Raw genomic sequence first — 23,194 nt, forward strand, 5'->3', positions numbered from 1 at the left:
TGAGGGCAGCCATTTTCTCTTCTTGCACATCCAGTCTGAGATCACAATCATCAACACGTCTCCCGATGTCTGCCATGTCCTCTTTCAGCTGCTGAATGGTTTCTAAAAGCTCCTGCTTGTTGTCCTTCATTTCTTTGCGAATGTCCCCGAACCAGCGACAGAAGTCATCCCTCGTGGGAATATCGGGAACCGCCGCCTGCGGGCCCCCCATCCCGCTCTCCTCCTCTGATGCGTGTGCACTGGAGACCGAGGCTTCTGCTGCGCTCTCAGGCCCTTCCTCCAATTCAGGTAATTTAGAGAAGGCGAATTGTTTTAAATCGGTGCCTTTTTTGCGCTGTGCCATCACGGAGGGTGTAGGGCGCAAAATCGGGTGGTTTACCAGCTGCAGTTGCAAATTTCACGGGGGTACCGGCGAAATGCGCCCCGGAACACGCGGGAGCTCTGAGATTAGGTGGCCATCTTGCTTCGTGGCGAGAGCGCCCCCCCCTCTCCGTAGGAATTTAGCCGAGCGGCCACTTGGAAGTCTTTGCAAACATTTGCTCATCACTATCGCTTGAATCTGCAATCAACGACCTCGGGTTCTTTTGGGGCTCAGGTCATTCGAGTTGGGATATCAGTGGCCCATCCTATTTAAGGGAAGCTTTGGTACATCCCACAGTCTGGACTGATCCTGGTACGTACAGGGAAAAGAAAATTATTTCCTTACCTGCTAATTTTTGTTCCTGTATTATCAGACGCCCACCCTCAGGATTTTGGGGGGTTTTCTTTGGGTTAAACCTTCAGCTCGACTGTGTAAGATTATTCAAGAAGACCACCCACCAATTTAACAATGTAACAGATATTAAATACCAAATTTCCAAGCATTTTTTTTTTTTTACCAAATTCAACATGGGATAAGGTCTTAATTGCTGTGGTTTCTTAGAATCTGGAGTATGCAAAACACCCCATTGAAGCTACTAAATCTAGGGTGCACATATAAACCTCTATGACCCATTCTCATCCAAATCGAATTTTAGTGTACAGCATTATAGAAACAAAAATCAGGCATGTTCAAACCCTCAAGAGATCTATCGATCATCAGAGTTTGATAACTAATACGTCTAACTTTAGCCCACCATACAAATCCTGAAACGAAAGACTTCAATCTAGAAACATCTTTCCCTGCTAATTGACAAGGCAACATCTGGAGTCTTAATTTGAAAAACGCTACCATTTTGCAACTCGCATCTACCAAATAACAACAAAGGCAGCTCAAACCAAACCTATAACTGTTTTTGAAAGTTATTGATCAAAGGTGTAATATTTAAGTCATTAAGATCATTGATAGAAGAAAATTTTAAGCCTAAGTGAGACCCTGAGATGACCAGCAAAATGGAACCTTGCCATTGCATACAAACTGAAGCATTCAAATAGTAATGTCTCTGACTTAACAAAATTAGTGCTAAGACCAGCAAATTTGTCAGAACCTTGAAAGATTTGTAAGTGATTTACAAGCATTGACATAAAAAAAAAAAAATTAGAAAATCATCTGCAAACAAACAAATCTTCAGTTTGCAAGTGCCCAACTGCAAAGTTTAAGGGATGTGACCTCACTTTTGTAGCTAGAGGTTCTATAGTCAAGACATAAATCAAAGGAAATAACTGATAACCCTGTCAAATACCACCTAACAATACAAAGGGAGCCAATACTTGACCATTAAGAAGTCTAGCTTGAGGGTTAGTATATAATAAGTTATTTAGTTTATTTGCTTTATTTATTAAATTTCTATCAAAGAAATCAATGTGATTTTACAATAAGTTAGGGTTCTGTTCAAGGTATTTCCTGATATTGAAGAGAACTGGGGGCCTATGCCCTATTCTCAATCTCAGAGCCTTGAACAAATTCCTTCAGAGGGAAGAGGAGACTGGCTCTACTCCCTTGACCTGAAGGATACCTATGCCCATATTGCAAGCTTCCCGGGTCACAGGAAGTATCTTCGCTTTGTGGTGGGAGAAGCTCACTTCCAGTATTGAGTGCTGCCGTTTGGCCTGGCCTCACCCCTCGAGTCTTCACCAAGTGCCTGGCAGTGGTGTGGGTGCACCTCAAGTGTCAGGGGGTGCATGTGTTCCCCTACTTGATGACTTGTTGGTCAAAAGCGCCTCCCAACAAGGGGTGCTTCACTCTTTGTCGGACCATACAAGTGCTACAATCTCTGGGGTTTGTCATCAATTACCCCAAGTTCCATCTCTGCCCATCTCCCCATTTGGATTGGAGCCAGACTGGATACAATTCAGGGCAAGGCTTTTCTGCTCCACGATCTGGTGCTTGCCCTGTCATTGTTGTCAAGCTTGGTCCGCAGCCATCAACAGGTTCCTGCTCATCTGCTCCTTTGGCTTTTGGGCCACATGGCTGCGTTCTCTCCATGTCACCCTGTTGGTCTGCCTCTGCATGCGCAGGGCGCAATGGACATTGCAGTTGTAATGGCAACAGGCGTCCCAGGATCTTGAGGCATGTGTTTACATCACACCACCTCTGCAGGTCTCCCTGTCCTGGTGAGAGAATCTCTCCAACCTGGAGCAGGGAATCCTTTTACTGCTAGCCCTTTTTCTGCTAGCCCCACCTTATGTGGTGCTTACCACTGATGCCTCCCCCTGCGTTTGGGGGGCGCATGTGGACGACCTCCACATACAGGGTCTGTGAATGGCCCAGGAATCTCTATATCAGATCAACTTCCTGGAGCTTCGGGCGATTTATTATGCCCTTTGGGCATTTTGAGACAGTTTGTCCCACAAGGCAGTCCTGATCCAAACAGACAATCAAGTGGCAATGTGGTACATCAGCAAGCAGAGAGGCATTGGGTCATTCCTGCTCTTTCAAGAGGCAGTGCAGATTTGGTCCTGGGCTCTATTGCAGGGTGTGTTCCTGAGGGCGATGTACCTGGCTAGAGCAATGAACGTGGTGGTGGGCCATCTGAGTCGTATGTTCCAGCCACATGAGTGCTCCTGGATCCAGCAGTAGCGGCCCGAATTGTCAGCCAGTGGGGAATGCTGGATGTGGATCTCTTTGCTTCCCCCTGCGACTGCAAGGTGAGCAAATTTTGCTCCCTGTTCAGGATGGACGAACTTCCAGCCTTGGAAACCTTTGCCCAGCATTGGGGCACAGGTCTCCTGTATGCGTATCCTCCTCTTCCGCTGGTCATGAAGACTCTCTTGAAGCTCCAGCAAGACTGGGGGACCATGATTCTCGAGGCCCTGTACTGATCTAGACATGTTTGATTCCCGCTCCTTTGGGACCTGTCAATCAGAGAGCCTATCCGTCCAGGGACCTCGCCCGATCTGATAACTCAGGATCAGGGCAGACTGCGGCATCCAAACCTCCGAGCATTAGCCTTTTATGGGCTGGATGTTGAGCGCCTAGTCTTGCAGCTCCTGGACCTTTCTGATGCTGTGTCCCAGGTGCTGGTAGCTTCCAGGAAGCCTTCCACCAGGAAGTCTTATCAACTGAAATGGAGGAGGTCCTCCATCTGGTGCGAGGGGCTTGGATTCGATCCCTTCGCCTGTCCCACTCCAAAGTTACCGGACTATCTGTGGCACTCTCGGAATCTGGGTTAAAAAAAACACCTGTCAGGTTCCACCTGAGTGCCATCAGCGCCTACCATCAGGGTGTTGCTGGTGTACCCATCTCTGTACAGTCCATAGTAGAACACTTTATGCGGGGTCTGCTTCAACTGAAGCCCCCCCTCTGGCCTCCTGTTGGGTCCTGGGACCTAAACGTGGTGTTGGCGCGACTCGTGCGAGATCCTTTCAAACCTTTGTGCTCCTGCGATCTGAAGTTCCTTACCTAGAAGGTTCTCTTCCTGGTGGCGATCATTTTGGCTCGTAGGGTTAGTGAGCTTCAGGCCTTGGTTATGTATGTTCCCTACACGAAATTCTTTCATGATAGGGTCATCCTGCGTACGCATTCCAAGTTCCTGCCTAAGGTGGTGACTGATTTTCACCTCAATCAGTCCATCATTCTGCCCATGTTTTTTCTGAGGCCCCATTCACACCAGGGTGAAAGGGCTCTACACACGTTGGGATTGCAAGAGGGCCTTAGTTTGTATTTAGAACGCACAACAGGCTACAGGAGGTCCACTCAGTTCTTCATATCTTTCGAAAAGAATAGATTGGGAATTATGGTGGGCAAGCAAACTGTATCCAGTTGGCTGGCGGATTCTCTCTCCTTTTTTTTTTTTTTTTTTTTTTAATTGAGATTTTCAACAAATTTACAACTATAAAAAATCAAAAGGAAAGTACTTTTGCAACAAGTAATCATAAGGAACAAGGTATACAATATAACTTTTATCTAATACATCAAAATTCCTAGTCCCCATTATGGGAGGATTCTTCAAGGACAAATATAAAGAAAAAGGAAGTAAGCATTTACTTACATATTCAGGAGATATATTTTTTTTATACAGCACTACCTCAACCTTTATTTATTTTTATCCACCAGAAAGGTTTCCAAATGGGCAGGGTCTTGAAATGTAAATGTATTCTTCTGAAATACTACCGAACACATACAGGGGAATCTTAAAAAGAATGTTGCCCCTATAGATATAACTCTTGGCTTCAAGACCAAAAATTGTTTCCTTTTCAACTGTGTACTACGTGAAACATCAGGGAATATTTGGATCCTTTGTCCACAAAACAAGAAGTCTTTATTCTTAAAATACTTCTGTAATATTACATTTTTGTCACATTCTCTACAAAAAGTAACCAGTAAGGTTGCTCTTTGAGGAATATCATCAACTGATGATTCCAAGAATGCTATTAAATTAGGAGACTCTTGTTTGGGCTTGGTCCATACCTTCCTCACCCTCTTGAATCCTTAATCTGGGGTTAGGAATATAGAATATCTTAGATGCAATCATGGGTCTAGAAAAACCTCTCTCTTTTATTCCATTTTTATTTTGTCAAAAAACTTTCTTATTTTTATTAAAATTCTTCACTGATTTTCCACTTCTTTTATGTTCATTTGAAAAACAATTATATGGCTTAACCAGACTCAGAATAATTATGTATAACACATATTTTCTTTCTATTTATAGCAACATATTCACCCGTTAGAAAAAATAGGATTATTTTGTACTTATCTAATACGGAGAGTTTCATGAGAACCTTTAATCCCTTTTGATCGCAAAATGTTCTCAATTTGAAGGAGACTATAAAGTAGGTGCTGGTCTAAAAATCTGATGAAATATTCAGTAGAAACCAGTGCTGAGGTCTTTTCCTCTCTTCTGAAAGATATGTAATGTTTTAACACGTTTCTGCTAATAACAGCAACAATATTACTTACACCAGCCATAAACTGCAGTTAAACAACTTTATCTAGTATTTTTTAAATTGTAGGAAGATTTGAAATCGGGCAATAATTGTCATGGTGAGCAGGATCTAAGTTATATTTTTGTGTGTTGGACACACTATAGCAGTTTTAAGTGTGTCATAGAAAGAGCCTCTGATAAGTGTTTAATGCTGTCTTTTAGGTGATACGCATTTTCAGCAGAGCTGCATTTCCACCATTTCTGTTCTAATTGGCGGTTCTGCTATTTTAAAGTTCTCAAGCCTGAGTGAAGCCAAGCATGATCTTTAGAGAATTTCTTAGAGAGATAAGTTAAAGGTTCCACTTGCTCATAGGCTACCTTAATGGTGTTATCCCAAGAGGCTACTTTAGCAGTCAAAGATTACTCTGAGAAGTCCTGAGGAAAAATAAGCTTTTGTGGTAAATCTTTGATATCAGTAGACTTTAACCTAACTGGAAAGGTAGATTTCACACAATGAGGAATTGTACTTGGGCGAAGTAAAGAAAACAATATCATCTTATGATCAATCCAATCAAGAGCAATGAATTTGAAGAGGGAGGAATATCTACCATTTCAGACATGAAAATGAGATCATAGGTGTGTCCTCCTTTGTGAATAGGCTTATTAATTCACTGGGACATCTAAAGGTCCGACATTGCTGCAAAGAACTTAAATTCAATTGACTTGATTCAGTTGTTCATCGGCATGGATATTAAAATTGAGTAACAAGAAATGAGAATTCATTAATAGTGCCAGTCAACTCAGAAAGGTCTGCAGAAGAGACAGGTGGAGGCTGATAAACTCAATTACAATCTTCTCCTTGTTTATCATAAAACTGAAGAAAAAAGCATTCAGAATTACCTGAAGTAGAAATTATTTTTTTTTTGGACCTATCTCTATGAAAAAACTTGTAGTAAGCTGGACATGCCTCTAGTAGGCAGGCAATCTCACCAGGAAGTAGCCAAGTTTGTGCGAAAAAAAATATGAAGCTTATGATCATTAAATCAAAGATGAGTGTCAATCTGTTGCGAATAAAGTGGGTATTTAACAGCACGCAATTGAAGAGTGAAGAGAAAGATATATATTAATTCAGAAGAAGACAAAATTAAGAGGGTGTAATCTTCATAACAAGCAAGGAGCGGCCAAAATAAATAGGTGGGAATAGGCTTGAACAATGCCATAGGACAAAAACGCAGATTAGTAACAGCAATAAATAAGTTATAAATTAAAACAAATCCCAACCTGAAAAATAAGTTCTCTGCTTTCGAAGGAGTGCACAAAAGAGTAAGCTTTGCTGCACTTTGGCATGGCCCAAGGTGCCTTTGTGTCAACACAGGTGATATGAAGAAGGGGAGGGTCTCTGACAGCATGTGGGCGGGGCTAGGGCAGAACATGAGATCAGCTGGGCTCAAGGAGGAAAAGAAACCAATCTTAAAACCCAACAAAAACAGCCAAAAATCACAGCAGATACAGACAGACAAGCAGTCCAGTCCAATGAGCAGAAAACAACTTTGCTGCAGGTGAAGGGTGCAGACTAGATCTTCGGTATGGGCATGGATGATTTGAAGCGGGGAAGGGCCTCTGACAGCGTGTGGGAGGGCATGGAACCGAATGTGAGATTGGTTAGGCTCAAGGATCTGAATGATCATCACATAATGATCATTAGGATCACTAAGCACTTTCTCAGTTACAAAGGGTAAATCTTTGTGCATCAAAATAATTTTGCCCCTTTGTATTACAGAGAAAAAATGAAACATACATTGACCAATCCAATCCCATTTAAACTTATGTTCTTCCTTAAAAAGATGGGTCTCTTATAAAAATACAGTTTTTGCATGCTCTTTTCTAAACACATTTAGATTCTTTTTACTCTATACCGGAGAATGCACCCCACACACGTTTAAAGAACATACTTTAATCTCAGCCATAATCAAAAACTGGAAAAGAGGACATATTTAAATGATCGTAATTTTTCTTAGAGCAAGATTCAAAGAAAATGATAGGTAAGAGTATCTCCCAGCCTAGACACTCCATCCAGAGTTAAGACCACCAAAAAAATTTTTGAAAGAAAAACATAGCAACGATTTAAATATAATGGAGAAGGCAAATATAATGGACAAGGTACAGAGAAGGGTGACCAAAATGATAAATGGAATGGAACAGCTCCCCTATGAGGAAAGACTAAAGAGGTTAGGATGTTTCAGCTTGGAGAAGAGACGGCTGAGGAGAGATATGATAGAGGTGTTTAAAATCATGAGAGGTCTAGAACGGGTAGATGTGAATTGGTTTTTTACTTTTTCGGATAATAGAAAAACTAGGGGGCACTCCATGAAGTTAGCATGTGGCACATTTAAAACTAATCGGAGAAAGTTCTTTTTCACTCAATGCACAATTAAACTCTGGAATTTGTTGCCAGAGGATGTGGTTAGTGCAGTTAGTATAGCTGTGTTTAAAAAGGATTGAATACATTCTTGGAGGAGAAGTCCATTACCTGCTATTAATTAAGTTGACTTAGAAATTAGCCACTGCTATTACTAGCAACGGTAACATGGAAAAGACTTAGTTTTTGGGTACTTGCTAGGTTCTTATGGCCTGGATTGGCCACTGTTGGAAACAGGATGCTGGGCTTGATGGACCCTTGGTCTGACCCAGTATGGCATGTTCTTATGTTCTTAATGTGGAGAAATGAACTAGTAACCCACAACCAATGTGTCTATAGCATGAACTCGGTGAGAACACATTCACACCGTAATCATGCCACAAGACACAACACAAAATCCAACAATGAAAATTGCAATCCTTGCACTCCATGGGAGTACATTCATGGTCTTCTTTTGTTCCTTCTTGTTTGAAGATGCCCCCTACCAAGCTCAATAAAATAGTGAAATGCCTCCTTGAATATCCAAATAACTGTCAAGGCTATGCAGGCCGGTCTAGGATAATCCCCAAGCAGGAGCAGCACAGGACATGAGCAGAGTCGGGCACAGTCTTCTGCCTGTCTGCCACCTCCATCTTGGACTGAGGCCGCAGGTTCTGATGGCCGGCAGGGCTTTGCTAGCAGGATTCCAGCAGAAGCAACGTTGAAGATCAGGCTGGGTCAGGAATGAGAACTCAGGCCAAGTGCAAGGAGATGCAGGGTGAGCAGGAACCCTGAGGAGTCTGGGTTGGAGTAAGGCAGGAAACAGAGCAGACAAGGAGACAGGAACTGGAACAAAGCAGCGACAGATTATACGGCAAGGCAAGACAGGGATCACACACTAGAGCAGGGGTCGGGAACCCATGGCTCGCGAGCCAGATATGGCTCTTTTGAGGGTTGCATCTGGCTCGCAGACAAGTGTCGCCATACTTCGCGGTTCCCCGCTGACCCAGCTGCTCCCCGGTCCTCCGCCGCCCGGGCTTAAAATGCTGTCAGCCCGGGCGGAACGCGGCAGGACAGCTGGAGTCAGCGGCACCGGCGTGCTCTCTTCTCCTCCCCCCCCCCCCCCCGCGGCCCGGAAGAGGAAGTGGAGAGCATCAGGTGTCTGCGCGGGAAGAAGAGACCACACTAGCGTGGTCTCTTCTTCCGCGCAGGCACCCGATGCTCACCACTTCCTCTTCCGGGCCGCGGGGGGGAGGAGAAGAGAGCACGCCGACTGGAGTCATCGGGGTGCCTGCGCGGGAGTCATCGGGTGTCAGCCGGGTGCCAGCGCTGGAGTCATCGCGCAGGCACCCGATGCTCTCCACTTCCTCTTCCGGGCCGCGGGAAGAAGAGAGCACGCCGGTGCTCTCTTCTTCCCGCGGCCCGGAAGAGGAAGTGGAGAGCATCGGGTGCCTGCGCGGGAAGACCCGCGCAGGCACGCTAGTGTCCGACGGGAAGAAGACTGCAGCGCGGCTCGGAGGAAAATGAAAATCTTCAACCGCGGCCGATGGGACTCCGCCTTCGCCTCCGCGAGGGCTGAAAATGAAGGAGGTTAGTGTTGGGAGGTGGCTGCTGCTGCCGCGAGTTCCCGGGGGGGGGGAGAGAGAGAGTGAATGAGCGAGCAAGCATGTGTGTTTGAGATCCTGTGTGTGTGAGTGAGAGATTGCATGTATGTGAATGATTGAGAGCCTGTATATGTGAAAGAGAGTATGTCTGTGATTGAGATCCTGCCTGTGAGAGAGAGAGCATGAATGTAAGTTTACCATTGGGAACCTGTATGTGTAAGTTTGTAATTGAAAACCTGTTTGTTTGAAAGAGTATGTGTGTATGATTGAGATCCTTTGTGTGTGAGAGAGATCATGTGTATGTATGATTAAGAGCCTGTGTGTATAAGTAAGAGAGAGATCATGTGTGTCTGTGTCTGATTGACAGCTGGTTTAGGTGATGGAGCATGTGAGTATGTGATTGAGAGCCTGTGTTTAAATGAGAGAGAGAGACCATGTGTGTCTGTGTGATTGAGAGCTGATTTAGGTGAGGGAGCATGTGAGTATGTGATTGAGAGCCTGTGTTTAAATGAGAGAGAGAGACCATGTGTGTCTGTGTGTGATTGAGAGCTGATTTAGGTGAGGGAGCATGTGAGTATGTGATTGAGAGCCTGTGTGTAAATGAGAGAAAGAGAGGACATGTTTGTAAGCATGTGAATGAGAGTCTGTGTGTGAGAGAAAAAGACAGCATGTATTTATGTGATTGAAAGCCTGTGTGTGTGTAAGCGTGAAAAGATAGACAGCATGTGTGTAAATGTGTAATTAAGAGCCTATATAAGTGAGAGAGAAAAAACATTTGTATATGTGAGTGACTAAGAGCATGTGTGTATAGGTGTGTCATTGAGAGCCAGTGTGAGAGAGAGCGCTTGTAGGTGACTGAGAAAGGAGAAAGTTCCAAGCAAACCACCCCACCTCCTGCTAATTCAGAACAATCTCAGGACACCTGGATATCAAACGTTCCCAGGTATGCAGAGCAAAAAAATTTTTGTATCCTTATTATTTTTCATTACTGGATCTTTGTGTCTGCTATTTTGAAATATTTTGTTGGTATCTGGAAATGTTTTATATGAGTTTTTAATTATTGGATATTCCACTCATCAGCTGTTTCGAAATATGTTCTTTTTGTTAGTACAGTTTTACTGCTGATGATTTTATATTTCTTGATTTGTTTTATAAGGATGTGTGATGTTTCTTTTTTCCTTTGTTACACTGCATACAGAGACTCTGGCTTGTTGCAGTTTCCAATTCAGTTTTTGTCTGCATGCTTCTTGTTATGCGTTTTGGTCTCTTTATTCTATGTTAGGTGAGGGACAGCACGTGATTCAGGTGAGGTTTTCTGCTGGCGTGTAGTTTCTGTGTAGGACTCTATAGCAGCCTGACTTGGTCCGTTTTCCTAATAGGAGATGTATTGGTGTCTTAAGGCCTGGTGTAATATTTTCAGAGACTTATTGTACTTTAAAAGTGTGATCTTACATAAAATGCACACATTTACTTGTATTTAGTTTTAAACATATTGTATGGCTCTCATGGAATTACATTTTAAAATATGTGGCGTTTATGGCTCTCTCAGCCAAAAAGGTTCCTGACCCCTGCACTAGAGGGACAAAGACAGAAACAAGAGGAAGGAGAAATAAGACATCAAGGCCGGGGACAGGCTTTGACAGGAGATAGGCAAGACATGGACAGGACAACCAAGACAATCAGAAGAACACTGGGAGGCCAAACAAGCAGGACACAGGCAAGACAGGAACAAAACTAAACAAGTACAAGGCAAGATAAGGGCAGAGCACAATGCGTGCACACAAGGAGCCAGAAGGCCACACAGGAACAAGGACAAGGCACAGGCAGAAGGGTCAATGGGAGGCCCCACAGGAGCTAGGAGCAAGGACAAGATAAGACTGCCTCTAGCAGGCAAACAGAGAACCTAAACAAGGATGAGGCAAGAATAAAGTGTGGGGATGGCCAAAGCAAAGCACAAGAGTGACTCAAAGACTGGGCAGTGAGTGAGGCAGATTTTTAAGGCATGGCAGAGCTGCCTTATGGGCCTTCAAGGCAAGCCTGCACAGCTCAGACTATAGCCAACTGAGGGCCGTTGCAGGCAGGAGGGCTGTATAGCAACCAGAATCATTACAATAACAAGCAAGAAGTAAGAAAAATCCACTATGTCAAAGGAGGAAAAAAAATGTCATGTCATTATAGCCATCGATTAACTTGAATATGATGAGTGAGGTTATCAAATTTGCAGGTGTACAAAATTATTCAGAGTAGTTAAATCACAAGCAGATTGTGATACATTACAGGAGGACCTTGCAAGACTGGAAGATTGGGCATCCAAATGGCAGATGAAATTTAATGTGGGCAAGTGCAAGGTGTTGCATATAGGGAAAAATAACCCTTGCTGTAGTTACACAATGTTAGGTTCCATATTAGGAGCTACCACCCAGGAAAAAGATCTAGGCATCATAGTGGATAATACTTTTAAATCGTTGGCTCAGTGTGCCTCAGCAGTCAAAAAAGCAAACAGAATGTTAGGAATTATTAGAAAGGGAATGGTTAATAAAACGGAAAATGTCATAATGCCTCTATATCGCTCCATGGTGAGACCGCACCTTGAATACTGTGTACAATTTTGGTCGCCGCCTCGCAAAAAAGATATAGTTGCAATGGAGAAGGTACAGAGCAGGATAACCAAAATGATAAAGGGGATGGAACAGCTCCCCTATGAGGAAAGGCTGAAGAGGTTAGGGCTTTTCAGCTTGGAGAAGAGACGCCTGAAGGGGGATATGATAGAGGTCTTTAAGATCATGAGAGGTCTTGAAAGAGTTGATGTGAATCGGTTATTTACACTTTTGAGTAATAGAAGGACTAGGGGGCATTCCATGAAGTTAGCAAGTAGCACACTTAAAACTAATCGGAGAAAATTCTTTTTCACTCAACGCATAATAAAGCGCTGGAATTTGTTGCCAGAGGACGTGGTTAGTGCAGTTAGTGTAGCTGGGTTCAAAAAAGGTTTGGCTAAGTTCTTGGAGAAGGCCATTAATGGCTATTAGAAACATAGAAATGACGGCAGAAAAAGACCAATCGGCCCATCCAGTCTGCCCAGCAAGCTCCCACACTTATCTGTTTCATCAACCACCATGTTCAGGGCCCTTGTTGGTAACTGTTTGATTCAAATTTCCTGCCCTCCCCTGTCGTTGATGCAGAGAGTAATGTTGGCGCATCAAAGGTGAGCATAAGGCTTAATGGTTAAGGGTAGTAACTGCTGCATCAAGCAAGTTACCCCGATGTTTATTTATCCCGACTGCACAGATCAATGCCTTGTTGGTTGTTGTCTGAATGTAAATCTTGTTTTCCACATTTCCCCCTGCCGTTGAAGTAGAGAGCAACGCTGTATATGCATTCAAAGTGATGTATCAGGCTTAATTGGTTTAGGGTAGTAACCGCCGTAATAAGCAAGGTACCATGCTTATTTGTTTAACCAGATTGTGAAGTTCAATCCTTGTTGGTAGTTATCTGAATGCAAATCCTCTTTTCCACATTTCCCCTTGCTGTTGAAGCAGAGAGCAATGTTGGAATTCCGTTAACCATGCGAAGGCTTATTGAGTAAGGGTAGTAATCACCAGGTACTAGCCTCCACTACAGTAATCCACCCCTGCTCTTCTCTTCATTCCCATCCTCTAGCCTTTATGGATCCACGGTGTTTATCCAATGCCCCTTTGAAATCCTTCACAGTTTGTCTTCACCACTTTCTCCGGAAGGGCATTCCAGGCATCCACCACCCTCTCCGTGAAGAAATACTTCCTGACATTGGTTTTGAGTCTTCCTCCTTGGAGCTTCAAATCGTGGCCCCTAGTTCTGCTGATTTTTTTTCTAACGTAAAAGATTTGTTGTTGACCATGGATCATTAAAAACTTTCAAGTATCTGAAAGTCTGTATCATATCACCCCTGCTCCTCCAGGGTGTACATATTTAGGTTCCTCAATTTCTCCTCATAAATCATTTTATGTAGAACATCCACCTTTTTGGTCGCCCTTTTCAGGCTGCCTTTGGCCGCCCTTTTCAGGCTCCCTTTGGCCGCCTCCAGCCTGTCTCTGTCCCTTTGGAGATGCGGCCTCCAGAACTGAACACAGTACTCCAAGGTCCTGTACAAGGGGATCATCACTTCCTTTCTCTTATTAGATATTCCTCTCTCTATGCAGCCCCGCATTCTTCTGGCTTTAGCTATCACCTTGTCACATTGTTTCGCCGACTTTAGATTGTTAGACACTATCACCCCAAAGTCTCTCTCCTGCTCCGTGCACATCAGCCCTTCACCCCCCATCGAATACAGTTCTTTCGGATTTCCACACCCTATATGCATGACTCTGCACTTCTTGGCGTTGAATCTCAGCTGCCATATCTTCGACCACTCTTTCAGCTTCCTTGAATCCAGTCTCATTCTCTCCACTCCTTCCCGTGTGTCCATTCTGTTGCAGATCTTAGTGTCATCCGCAAAAAGACATACCTTACCTTCTATCCCGTCTGCAATGTCGCTCACAAAGATATTGAACAGGACCGGTCCCAACGCCAATCCTTGCGGCACTCCGCTTAACACCGCTCTCTCTTCAGAGAGAGTTTACTTAGGGAATAGCCACAGCTATTAATTGCATCCGTAGCATGGGATCTTAGTGTTTGGGTAATTGCCAGGTTCTTGTGGCCTGGTTTGGCCTCTGTTGGAAACAGGATGCTGGGCTTGATGGACCCTTGGTCTGACCCAGCATGGCAATTTCTTATGTTCGTATGTTCTTATGAACAAGAGAAGGGGTTCCAAGACAAACAGTGGCTTCAGAGAGAACTATTAACTAAGGGTATCATTGAACACATGAACCAATTCAAAATGGTGCTTGGAAATAGCTTTTGTGATATACCACAAATAGTCCACAAAAAAATATCCAAAATTTAGCACAAAGCCACTTGTAAACCAGAACATCTGTAAAACATACTAAAAACCACAAAAAGCCATAGTACTTTCATAAAACAGTGAACTCATGAACAATGAGAAAAAAAATGAATGAATTGCAACATTGAGTGCCATAGATTAAGTCAAAGAGATCCTCCAAATAAAAAATCAGTAAAACAGCTGAATATTGCAGCACTACGTGAACGCATCACAGAGAAAGGAGAAACTCATGGGGGCGGATTTTAAGAGCCCTGCGCGCCGGTGCGCCTATTTTACATAGGCCTACCGGCGCGCGCAGAGCCCCGGGACTCGCGTAAGTCCCGGGGTTTTCCGAGGGGGGCGTGTTGGGGGCGGGCCCGATCCGCGCGGCGTTTTCGGGGCGGGACATAGTGTTTCGGGGGCGGGTCCGGGGGCGTGGTTACGGCCCGGGGTGGTCTGGGGGCATGGCCGCGCCCTCCGGACCCGCCCCCAGGTTGCGTCCCTCCGGGAGGCGTAAATCCCCCGACAAAGGTAAGGGGGGGTTTAGACAGGGCCGGGGGGGTGGGTTAGGTAGGGGAAGGTGAGGGGAGGGCAAAAGAAAGTTCCCTCCGAGGCCGCTCTGATTTTGGAGCGGCCTCGGAGGGAATGGAGGTAGGCTGCGCGGCTCGGCGCGCGCCGGCTATACGGAATCGGTAGCCTTGCGCGCGCCAATCCAGGATTTTAGCGGATACGCGCGGCTACGCGCGTATCTACTAAAATCCAGCGTACTTTTGTTGGCGCCTGATGCGCCAACAAAAGTACGCCAAATCGCGCTTTTTGAAAATCTACCCCATGATGTTTCAAAAAAATGTTGTACTTGTTCTTTAGTTTGAAGATGAACAACTTTACCATTAAAAAAGACTCTAATTTTTGCAGGGAGTTGCAAAGAAAACTTCATTACTTTACATTATAGCTCAGAGCATATTGAAGCTAGCTGTCTGCAGGTTTCCGACACTTTATTAGAAATAAAAGCATATTTTGCCACATTGTTTTCCAGAGAAGTAAGTTTTTTTTAGATACTTTAATTTCACTTTGTTGGTGAAATTGAGAATTCGTGTTGTCACCGACCTGGCCCTGATCGCACCCTCCTTCAATGGCCACAGCTGATGTGCACGCTCTGTCAGTTGGTTCCATCACCAAAGAGAGGCCTAGTGACTAAGGGAGCCATACCTGCACAATCTGCAACAATTCAGATTCTTTCACTTGTTCAGATAGATCAATGAGGTAAATATTATTTCTATGTACACGATTTACTTGATCTTTAATACTTTCCAGTAAAGTTGTATTTTCTCTCTTTAACTCCTCCAGCTGAGCCCTGAACTTACCCAATTGCATTTCTTGAGCTGATTATCCAAATCCGAAAGCCACACTGAGTTTTGCTCAACTCCTTCCTTGATTTCATCCAAAGAACTTTATAGCTTTCAAAACCTGTTGTCCAAAATTTCAACTACATTCTTTGTAATTTGTTTTACTAAGTCTTCTTTCAGATCCAAAAATAACTTCTCCGTCTTGGTAGCCATTTTGTCGTCTGAGCTTTTGACTTTCTCCATAGGAGTTTTGTCCTATTTGGGCAACACAGTTCACTGCAGGTGTATACGATTTAGGATGAAATGTATATCTTCCTTATGTCTTTTCAACAAAATTATAAATAGAGGAAGGGATAAAAAGCAAAAAAAATAAAGGGCTTGAGCGGCGCTCATCTCTTTTGTGACCTCTCAGCTGCTGAGCATCATTGGAAGCCGGGAAGTTCTTTTTAATTAGGTCAGTGGTGCCTGAACAATTGAGACTATTTCAGTATTTTTATACTACATTTTGCTGGTCTCTCATTGCTTTTCTTGCTACTTGATGATGTTTCTCTGCAGATGTAAAACAAAATAATCACTTGGTACTGATACTTCTATTGGCATATCTGTTCTTTTCCACTGTGTCTAGTTTTTATCAGTTGGTTTGCTAATGTCCCATGCAAACACAACATTTTCATTTTCTGCAGTTACGTCAGGGTCGGGATCCCAGTATTTCTCTCATTGGGCAGTGTTATGTTTACCCAGTTTCCATTGGATCATCCACCATACCTTTCTTTGTAAATGGACAGTAAAATGATTCTTCCATATTCACAAGGAACTGACAAATATTATTGACTGTTATAATTTGATATTTTTCAGTTACTCAGCCTGTACTAGTATACACAGTTCTGTTTTGTAATGTTATAATGTTGTACTTCGCATTGTGTGTTAATAATAAATTGTTCTATAGGATGTAAATAAGAATGACTAAGTGTAAAGTAAGAAGTCGGTAGTGACAACAAGGGAAGAGGGGTAGAGGTGAGTTGGTTTGTTCAGCATCCCCAACCGCTGCCCCTGGTGTAAACAGAGAAATTATACCATCATAGTTGTCCATGAAGACTATATTTGTTTCTTTTTGAAGGACTGAATATGGGATTACATCCAAGCATATTTCTTTCTTTTTTTTTTTTTTTTACCACATTTCCATTAGAAACTTTTTGAGGTGGTTTACAGAACTGATCACACAGAATATAATACAAAATGTCAAAAACAATATCTCACAAACTGAATAAAATGAGTGCATATTGCTGCCAATACAGCAGAAGGAGGATATATCATAATACATTTTGTCACTGTGACATTCTGTCCATTGAAATAAGTCTTCACAATCAACTGAGTTTTAAATCATGTTTGCTTGCACTTTTATTTAAACAAAATAAAGGTATTGATACTGGTAATTACTACCATAAGAAGCTTGCTAGACAGACTGGACGGACCAATTGGTCCTTTTCTGCATTTATTACTGCGTTTTATGTTACTAAATATAAAAGACCAAACTTCATTAGAGTATGTGCTAACCTGTTGGAAAGTCCCTGGCTGAGACGTGAGCCGCAACTAAGGATGGGACCCTCTAGAATTCCCTGCTGGCTAGAACCCATCTGGAAACAAAGTTCAAGGGATCTGTGTGGTGCTAGTTTATTGACAAACATTATTTTAGTAACAATTTCAGTAGGCAGAAACAATTAGGCAGAGATGAATAACCACGATATCCAAGTTAACAAGACATAGGCAGGAGTACGAGGATTCAGAAATACCAGAGCCTAGAGAAGAGATTCTAGGGCACAGATGCAACAATTCTCAGTGAACCAGCAAAAAGCACAATCATAGGCACAGAAGAAATACCCTAGGCAAGGAGTAGCCAACTCCAGTCCTCCAGAGCCACAAATAAGTGTGGCTTTCAAGATATCTTATGAATATGTGTGAAGTATATTTGCATACAGTGAAGACGGTACATGCAATTCTCTCATGCATATTTATTATGGATATCCTGCCATAGCCAATCTGGCGTGGCTCCTGCTTGTCATTCAAGACACAGTAAATTAAACAGAGCAAACCCTGTAACCAGGAGTAAGCTAATTGCAAGGTCCAATAGCTTGTCCAGAGAGAGTGAGCCCTGAACCCCACAGTACCTGACATGGCCTACCACAGTATCTTATCTACACAATTCTGGGACTTGCTTCATGTTAAGGGACTCCTTTTTTTTATATATATTAAGGGAGCTTTAAAGTTTATTTACAAAGAACAGAAATCTTTAGAAAATAAGAACAGTTTATTTTTTTGGAGGAAGCAAAAAATATCTACCATCCTCAGAGCCATCAGTGTAGATTAGATATATTTCAGAAATATATAAAAGATCAAATAAGTCTGTTCCTTCATTTAATTCTTTTTCTACAAGGTCAATAACTACTTCCTATATAGGAAAGGAAGACATATTTTTGAAAGAGATTCACTTGGCATGCTGTACATTTCTTTATTAAATATTGCAGAATAAATAATTGGTCATTTCAGGATGCCAAATTTGGAGAAAGGGTTCTTCATGCTGAAGGGAAATGTAATCCCTTAAGCTATGGCTTTTGTAGTCCTTTGGTGCAGACTGAGAGAGAGAAATAAATGAATAGGAATATTGTTGTACCTTCATGCACCATTCCATTAACACTAACACATATTGCACTATCCCTGCAGATGACAAATATTATTATTGATTGTGTTTGCTGCAACATACTAAATTTATCAAATTGATATTTTATAGTGTTAATTTTATCTTTGAACCTTTTTTAGACTACACTGCTAGCGATAAATTCTCAACTGGATGAGAAGTCTTGATTTGCCTGATGTTAGAATAATTTTTATTAATTTACATTGGTTAATTGTATCTACACAATGCTTGAAGCAGTTTACAATTTTAAAGCTCAGTTTTGAAGTATCACGATGCATCACAATTTTTTAACAATTATAAAAAAAAATAGTAAATATTCATAATTAAACTTGAGTTTGGGTAGTAGAGGAGTCTTGGTCTCATGTTACTACAACCTGTAAATTACTCTTTGTGCAGACTGAGAGTTATTAGAACTGTGATTGATAAGAGAATTCCAATTTCTGTTTTTCCACAGAACAGTCTAAGCAGGATCATTTCAGATTTACATCTGCGCCTGCTAACATCGAGGATGTTGAATGAACTTGCTGACATTTGTAAGCATTTAGTAAGTATGTTTTACTTTGCCATTCCAAAGTTACATATGTTAATTAACAATCTCTGCAGTATTAGGAACTCTAGGAGAATGGTAAAATAGATGAAATTTTAAAAAATATGTAGCTATCATTTAGTTATTTGTCAAGGTGCTCTTGCCAGTCACTTTCTATGCTTGCTATATAAATATTATTGCAGTTTTCTAGTTTACGAATAATAGAATATGTAAAACATGGGAAGGGACAACTCACCAGTGATGCTGTTCTTTGATTCTTATTGTAAATATATGATTGCAACTTTCTAGCTGGAGAATAATAGAATAAAGAGTAGGAGGGGACTACTCTCACCAGTGATGCTCTGTCATTCAATACCTTTTTGTTTTTTACACACTTACTTTAGTCTAGATTCTGTAGGTTGTCTGCTACTGAAGACCATAGAGACATACCTGGGAACTTGTGAGTTGTGGTTACCCTAAGATTGCTGTTGATTAGCAGAGGGTGGGAGAGAGGGGGAAGGAACGGAATAATATGTATCAGCTTTCTCTTTCTTTTTCTCCCACTCATCACCATCACCTGTCCCCCTCCCGAGATGACCCAGCATTCTTCCGTTCATTCCTCCTTCACCCCAAACCTTTGCTCCCTCCACCTATAAGTCTCAGCTCCATGATTTATGCATCCTCACTCTACCCTTAGCTGAGTCCTGGAATCACAGCTGCAGACTGAGTTGTGTGTGTATTTCAGCCTTTCTCCGGTTTCTCCCCACAAGCTGCTTGAAGTGTCTATTCCAGGCTTACCCCACTTCTCCTGTTCTCTGCAGGCTTACTGAGGAAGAGGAGTGGCTAAGCTGTATAAAGAGAGGCCCTGAGATTTGTAGTGTTCCCCTGAGACCCTGCAATTGGTGCAAATTCCCAGAGTCTCAGGGTGAAATCTTGAGAGTTCCCAGGTATGCATAAAGACTGATGACGACTCCTTATCTTCAAGAACTGGCAAAGTGATTTGCTGGTGACTGGAACTGTGCTAAGAAAGGATAATGTCATTGGTAGTGTGATTTCCCATTTAATTCTCTGTTGCTTTTCTTTGCATGCTTTTATGTCAAAGAATGACTGAAAGACAATAAACCTTATTTGTACCAGATGGGGGACTCCCCAGTTGGACCTCATGGCGACCCAACTCAACGCGAAGATGACGCGTTTCTTTCAGTCGACGGAAGGAGATGGGGTCGGTAGGTCTTGACACCCTGGTGTCCAAATGGCCGACAGGGATTCTGTTGTACACCTTTCCTTCTTGGCCTCTCATCGGTCAAATCCTCAGACAAGTGGAACAGCACAGAGGTCAGGTAGTGCTGGTAGCTCCGGAGTGGCCACGTCGCCCTTGGTTTGCAGATCTGGTACGACTCGCCACGGACAGGCCCTTATGGCTGGTGCATTTACCGGACCTGTTGTGACAGGGTCCCATCTTCTCGGATCGGGAGGATCGCTTCTCTCTCGCGGCTTGGCTTTTGAGAGGCGACGTCTGCGACTGAAGGGATATTCAGAGCCGGTGATTGCCTCGCTGCTACAGGCCAGGCGCCCTTCCACTTCTAGGGCATACGTGCAAGGGTGGACAGTGAGTCCTAGTGTGCACCACAAGGGATCGGGCCGGAATCTGCGCCCGTCCTTCATATTCTGGCTTTTCTACAGCAGGGTCTCACCAAGGGCCTAGCATATAATTCCCTATGGGTTCAGGTTTTCCGCTCTGGGATGTTTTAGGGGATGAATAGACAGCAGATCCCTGGCCTGCCATCCCGATGTGGTTCGCTTCCTCAAAGGGGTCAAGCATTTGAAGCTGCCTGTTCGGAAACTGTGCCCAGAGTAGAACGTGAACCTCGTCCTACGGGCCTTGTGTGTACCACCCTTTGAGCCAGTGGGTCAGGCTTCTCTGAAGGACCTGACCCAGAAGCTGTCTTTTAAGTGGCTATTTGCTCAGCGCGACGCGTTTCGGAATTACAGGCCCTGTCCTGCCGGGATCCGTTTTTGCGGATTTCAGTGGACAGAGTGTCCTTATGCACGGTGCCGTCTTTTCTGCCTAAGGTGATGTCCGCATTTCATATTAATCAGTCGGTAGACCTCCCTGGCTTCCCAGACTGGTCCCGCGATTCGGCAACAGATAGAGACCTGCATTTGTTGGATGTGCGTAGGATTCTATTGCGCTATTTGAAGATCACCAATCCCTTCCGGAAATTGGATCATTTATTTGTTCTGTTTGGTGGTCCTAGGCAAGGGGACAAGGCGCCCAAAGCCACTCTGTCTAGGTGGCTGAAGGAGACCATTGCTTCAGCATATATTTCCAACGACCTTGCCATTTCGGTCGGCTTAACAATGCATACAACGCCGGCACAAGTGGCCTCTTGGGCAGAGTGTCAGCTGGTTTCGTCACAAGAGATATGTAGAGCTGTGGTTTGGTCCTCTCTGCATTCCTTTTCTAAACATTATCGCTTGGATGTTAAGGCGCCAGAGGACTCCAATTTTGGGGAACAAGTGCTTCGAGCGGGTCTTTCAGGATCCCCCCCAGTGTAGTGTGGCTTTGGTACATCCCACTGGTCTGGACTGATCTGGGTATGTCTAGGAAAGGAAAACTGATTCTTACCTGCTAACGTTTGTTCCTGTAATACCACAGATCAGTCCAGAGGCCCACCCAGATGTTGCTGCCAAAAGATTGGCTGTCCTTTAGAGGAGCTACTGTGTTGAAGAATTCTGAAGGAATATTAACTGAGATGGGGCAGGGTTTCCAACCTTAGGGGAATCCAACCCCCATGTTTTTCTTTTTTCTGGATGTTCGCCTTGTTCAGGGTGAATAGATGTTTAAAGGTTATTTTTAATGATTTTTTTGCTTGGGGATTGACCAATACTGAGAGCTGCAGATGGCACTAGAATTATATAGCTGTGCCTCGAAGTTTGTTCTCTGCCTCCATCTGCTGGTGGGAGTATATAACCCACTGGTCTGGATTGATCTGAGGTATTAAAGCAGAGCTTTCCAAACTTTTCATGTTGGTGACACACTTTTTAGACAAACATAATTTCGGGACACAGTAATTAGTCTACAAGCAAACCGGAGGTTAAAGGTTAAATGAATGAAATGTATTTCGACAATTTATGTATATTTCCTTAAATATATACATAATAAAATGTTTCACGACACAACATATCTTGTGAAAACCTTTCGTTTATATTAAAAATATATAATATTCCAAGATTAATGTTATTGTTATAATTTATGAGTAACAATAATAAAACAAAGTTATTGTGTTATTCAGTTTACCTCTTTAATGAGATATATGAGCTTGATGGGATGAACACAGCTTTTGAATATTTGGTGTTAATAAAAAAGTCCAAAGGGTCTTCTGCATAATTTTAAAAAGCTGGCCAGTTTCACACTATATAATTATTTGATAGCCTCATTCAACTAATTCTATATGGCTATGAGAGTGAAATCTGGAATTTATAGGAAGGGACAGAATGTCAATATAAATCCTGCACCTCCAGTTCTGTAACTCTGTGCATCCACTGAAATTCCCCCAAACAATGGAGCTTGGATGTTTCCCTTACAGCTCATCATACTAAAAGATATTTTCAAATGCTGGTGTCACCTCACAGTAACAGCAGCACAAACACCTTCCACTGCCAGGCACATTGTGAACTAAAATAAAACCTCGCAAAAAAGACACTCAAAATCTATACTGCAATCCCATTGTAACATAACAGTAATAACACCAAGGACTCAAACAACAATAACCCTACCTGTGAAAAAGCATGGGTAAATATTACACTGGGTCCTAGAATACCAATACACCACCTACTGAGGAAACAAAACAAACCCGATTGCTATAGATCCCTATGCTAGCAGAATCTCTCATCATGGTCACACACACAGAGCAGAGACAGACCCTCACCAAATACAGAATACAAAATAAAGGAGCACAAATTAGACAAAAACTGAAATGGAAACTCCAAGAAGCCAGACTCTGTGTATTAACAATGGAAAAACAGAACCACCATTCCTCATAAAACAAATAAAATCAAGAAACATAAAGCATCAGTTATAATAGTAAAACCATACTAATAAAAGTCCATTCTCTCTCACACATACACTGTCACATACATACACATTCATGCTCTTATACCCACCATAACCTCTCGCTCTCACAGACACTGACACACTCTCAGGCTCTAAGACACTCTCTCCCCCTCCACACACACCCCACACACAAACTCTTACTCCCCTGGATTTTCTATACACACTCTCTCTGGTTCCCTCACATACACACAAACACACACACCCAGGCAAGTTCCCAATCATTCTCACACAAACACACACACCCAGGCAAGCTCCCAGTCATTCTCACACACTAAAACTGACCCCCAGGCAGGCTCCCATTCATTTTCACACCACTCCCTCACCATCCCCCA

The 23,194-nt window shown here is 43.0% G+C and overlaps 1 protein-coding gene across 1 annotated transcript in view; it reads left to right on the forward strand.

Moving 5' to 3' along the window:
* Window positions 1–23,194, forward strand: part of ATM (ATM serine/threonine kinase) — a 586,955-nt gene that overhangs the window by 142,278 nt on the left and 421,483 nt on the right. The window contains exon 16 of the mRNA XM_029602465.1: window positions 18,674–18,763. Within this exon, the coding sequence (XP_029458325.1) occupies window positions 18,674–18,763 (90 nt within the window). The remainder of the gene's footprint in view (window positions 1–18,673; window positions 18,764–23,194) is intronic.

This window comes from Rhinatrema bivittatum, chromosome 5 (assembly GCF_901001135.1).
Source record: "Rhinatrema bivittatum chromosome 5, aRhiBiv1.1, whole genome shotgun sequence".
NCBI lineage: Eukaryota > Metazoa > Chordata > Amphibia > Gymnophiona > Rhinatrematidae > Rhinatrema > Rhinatrema bivittatum.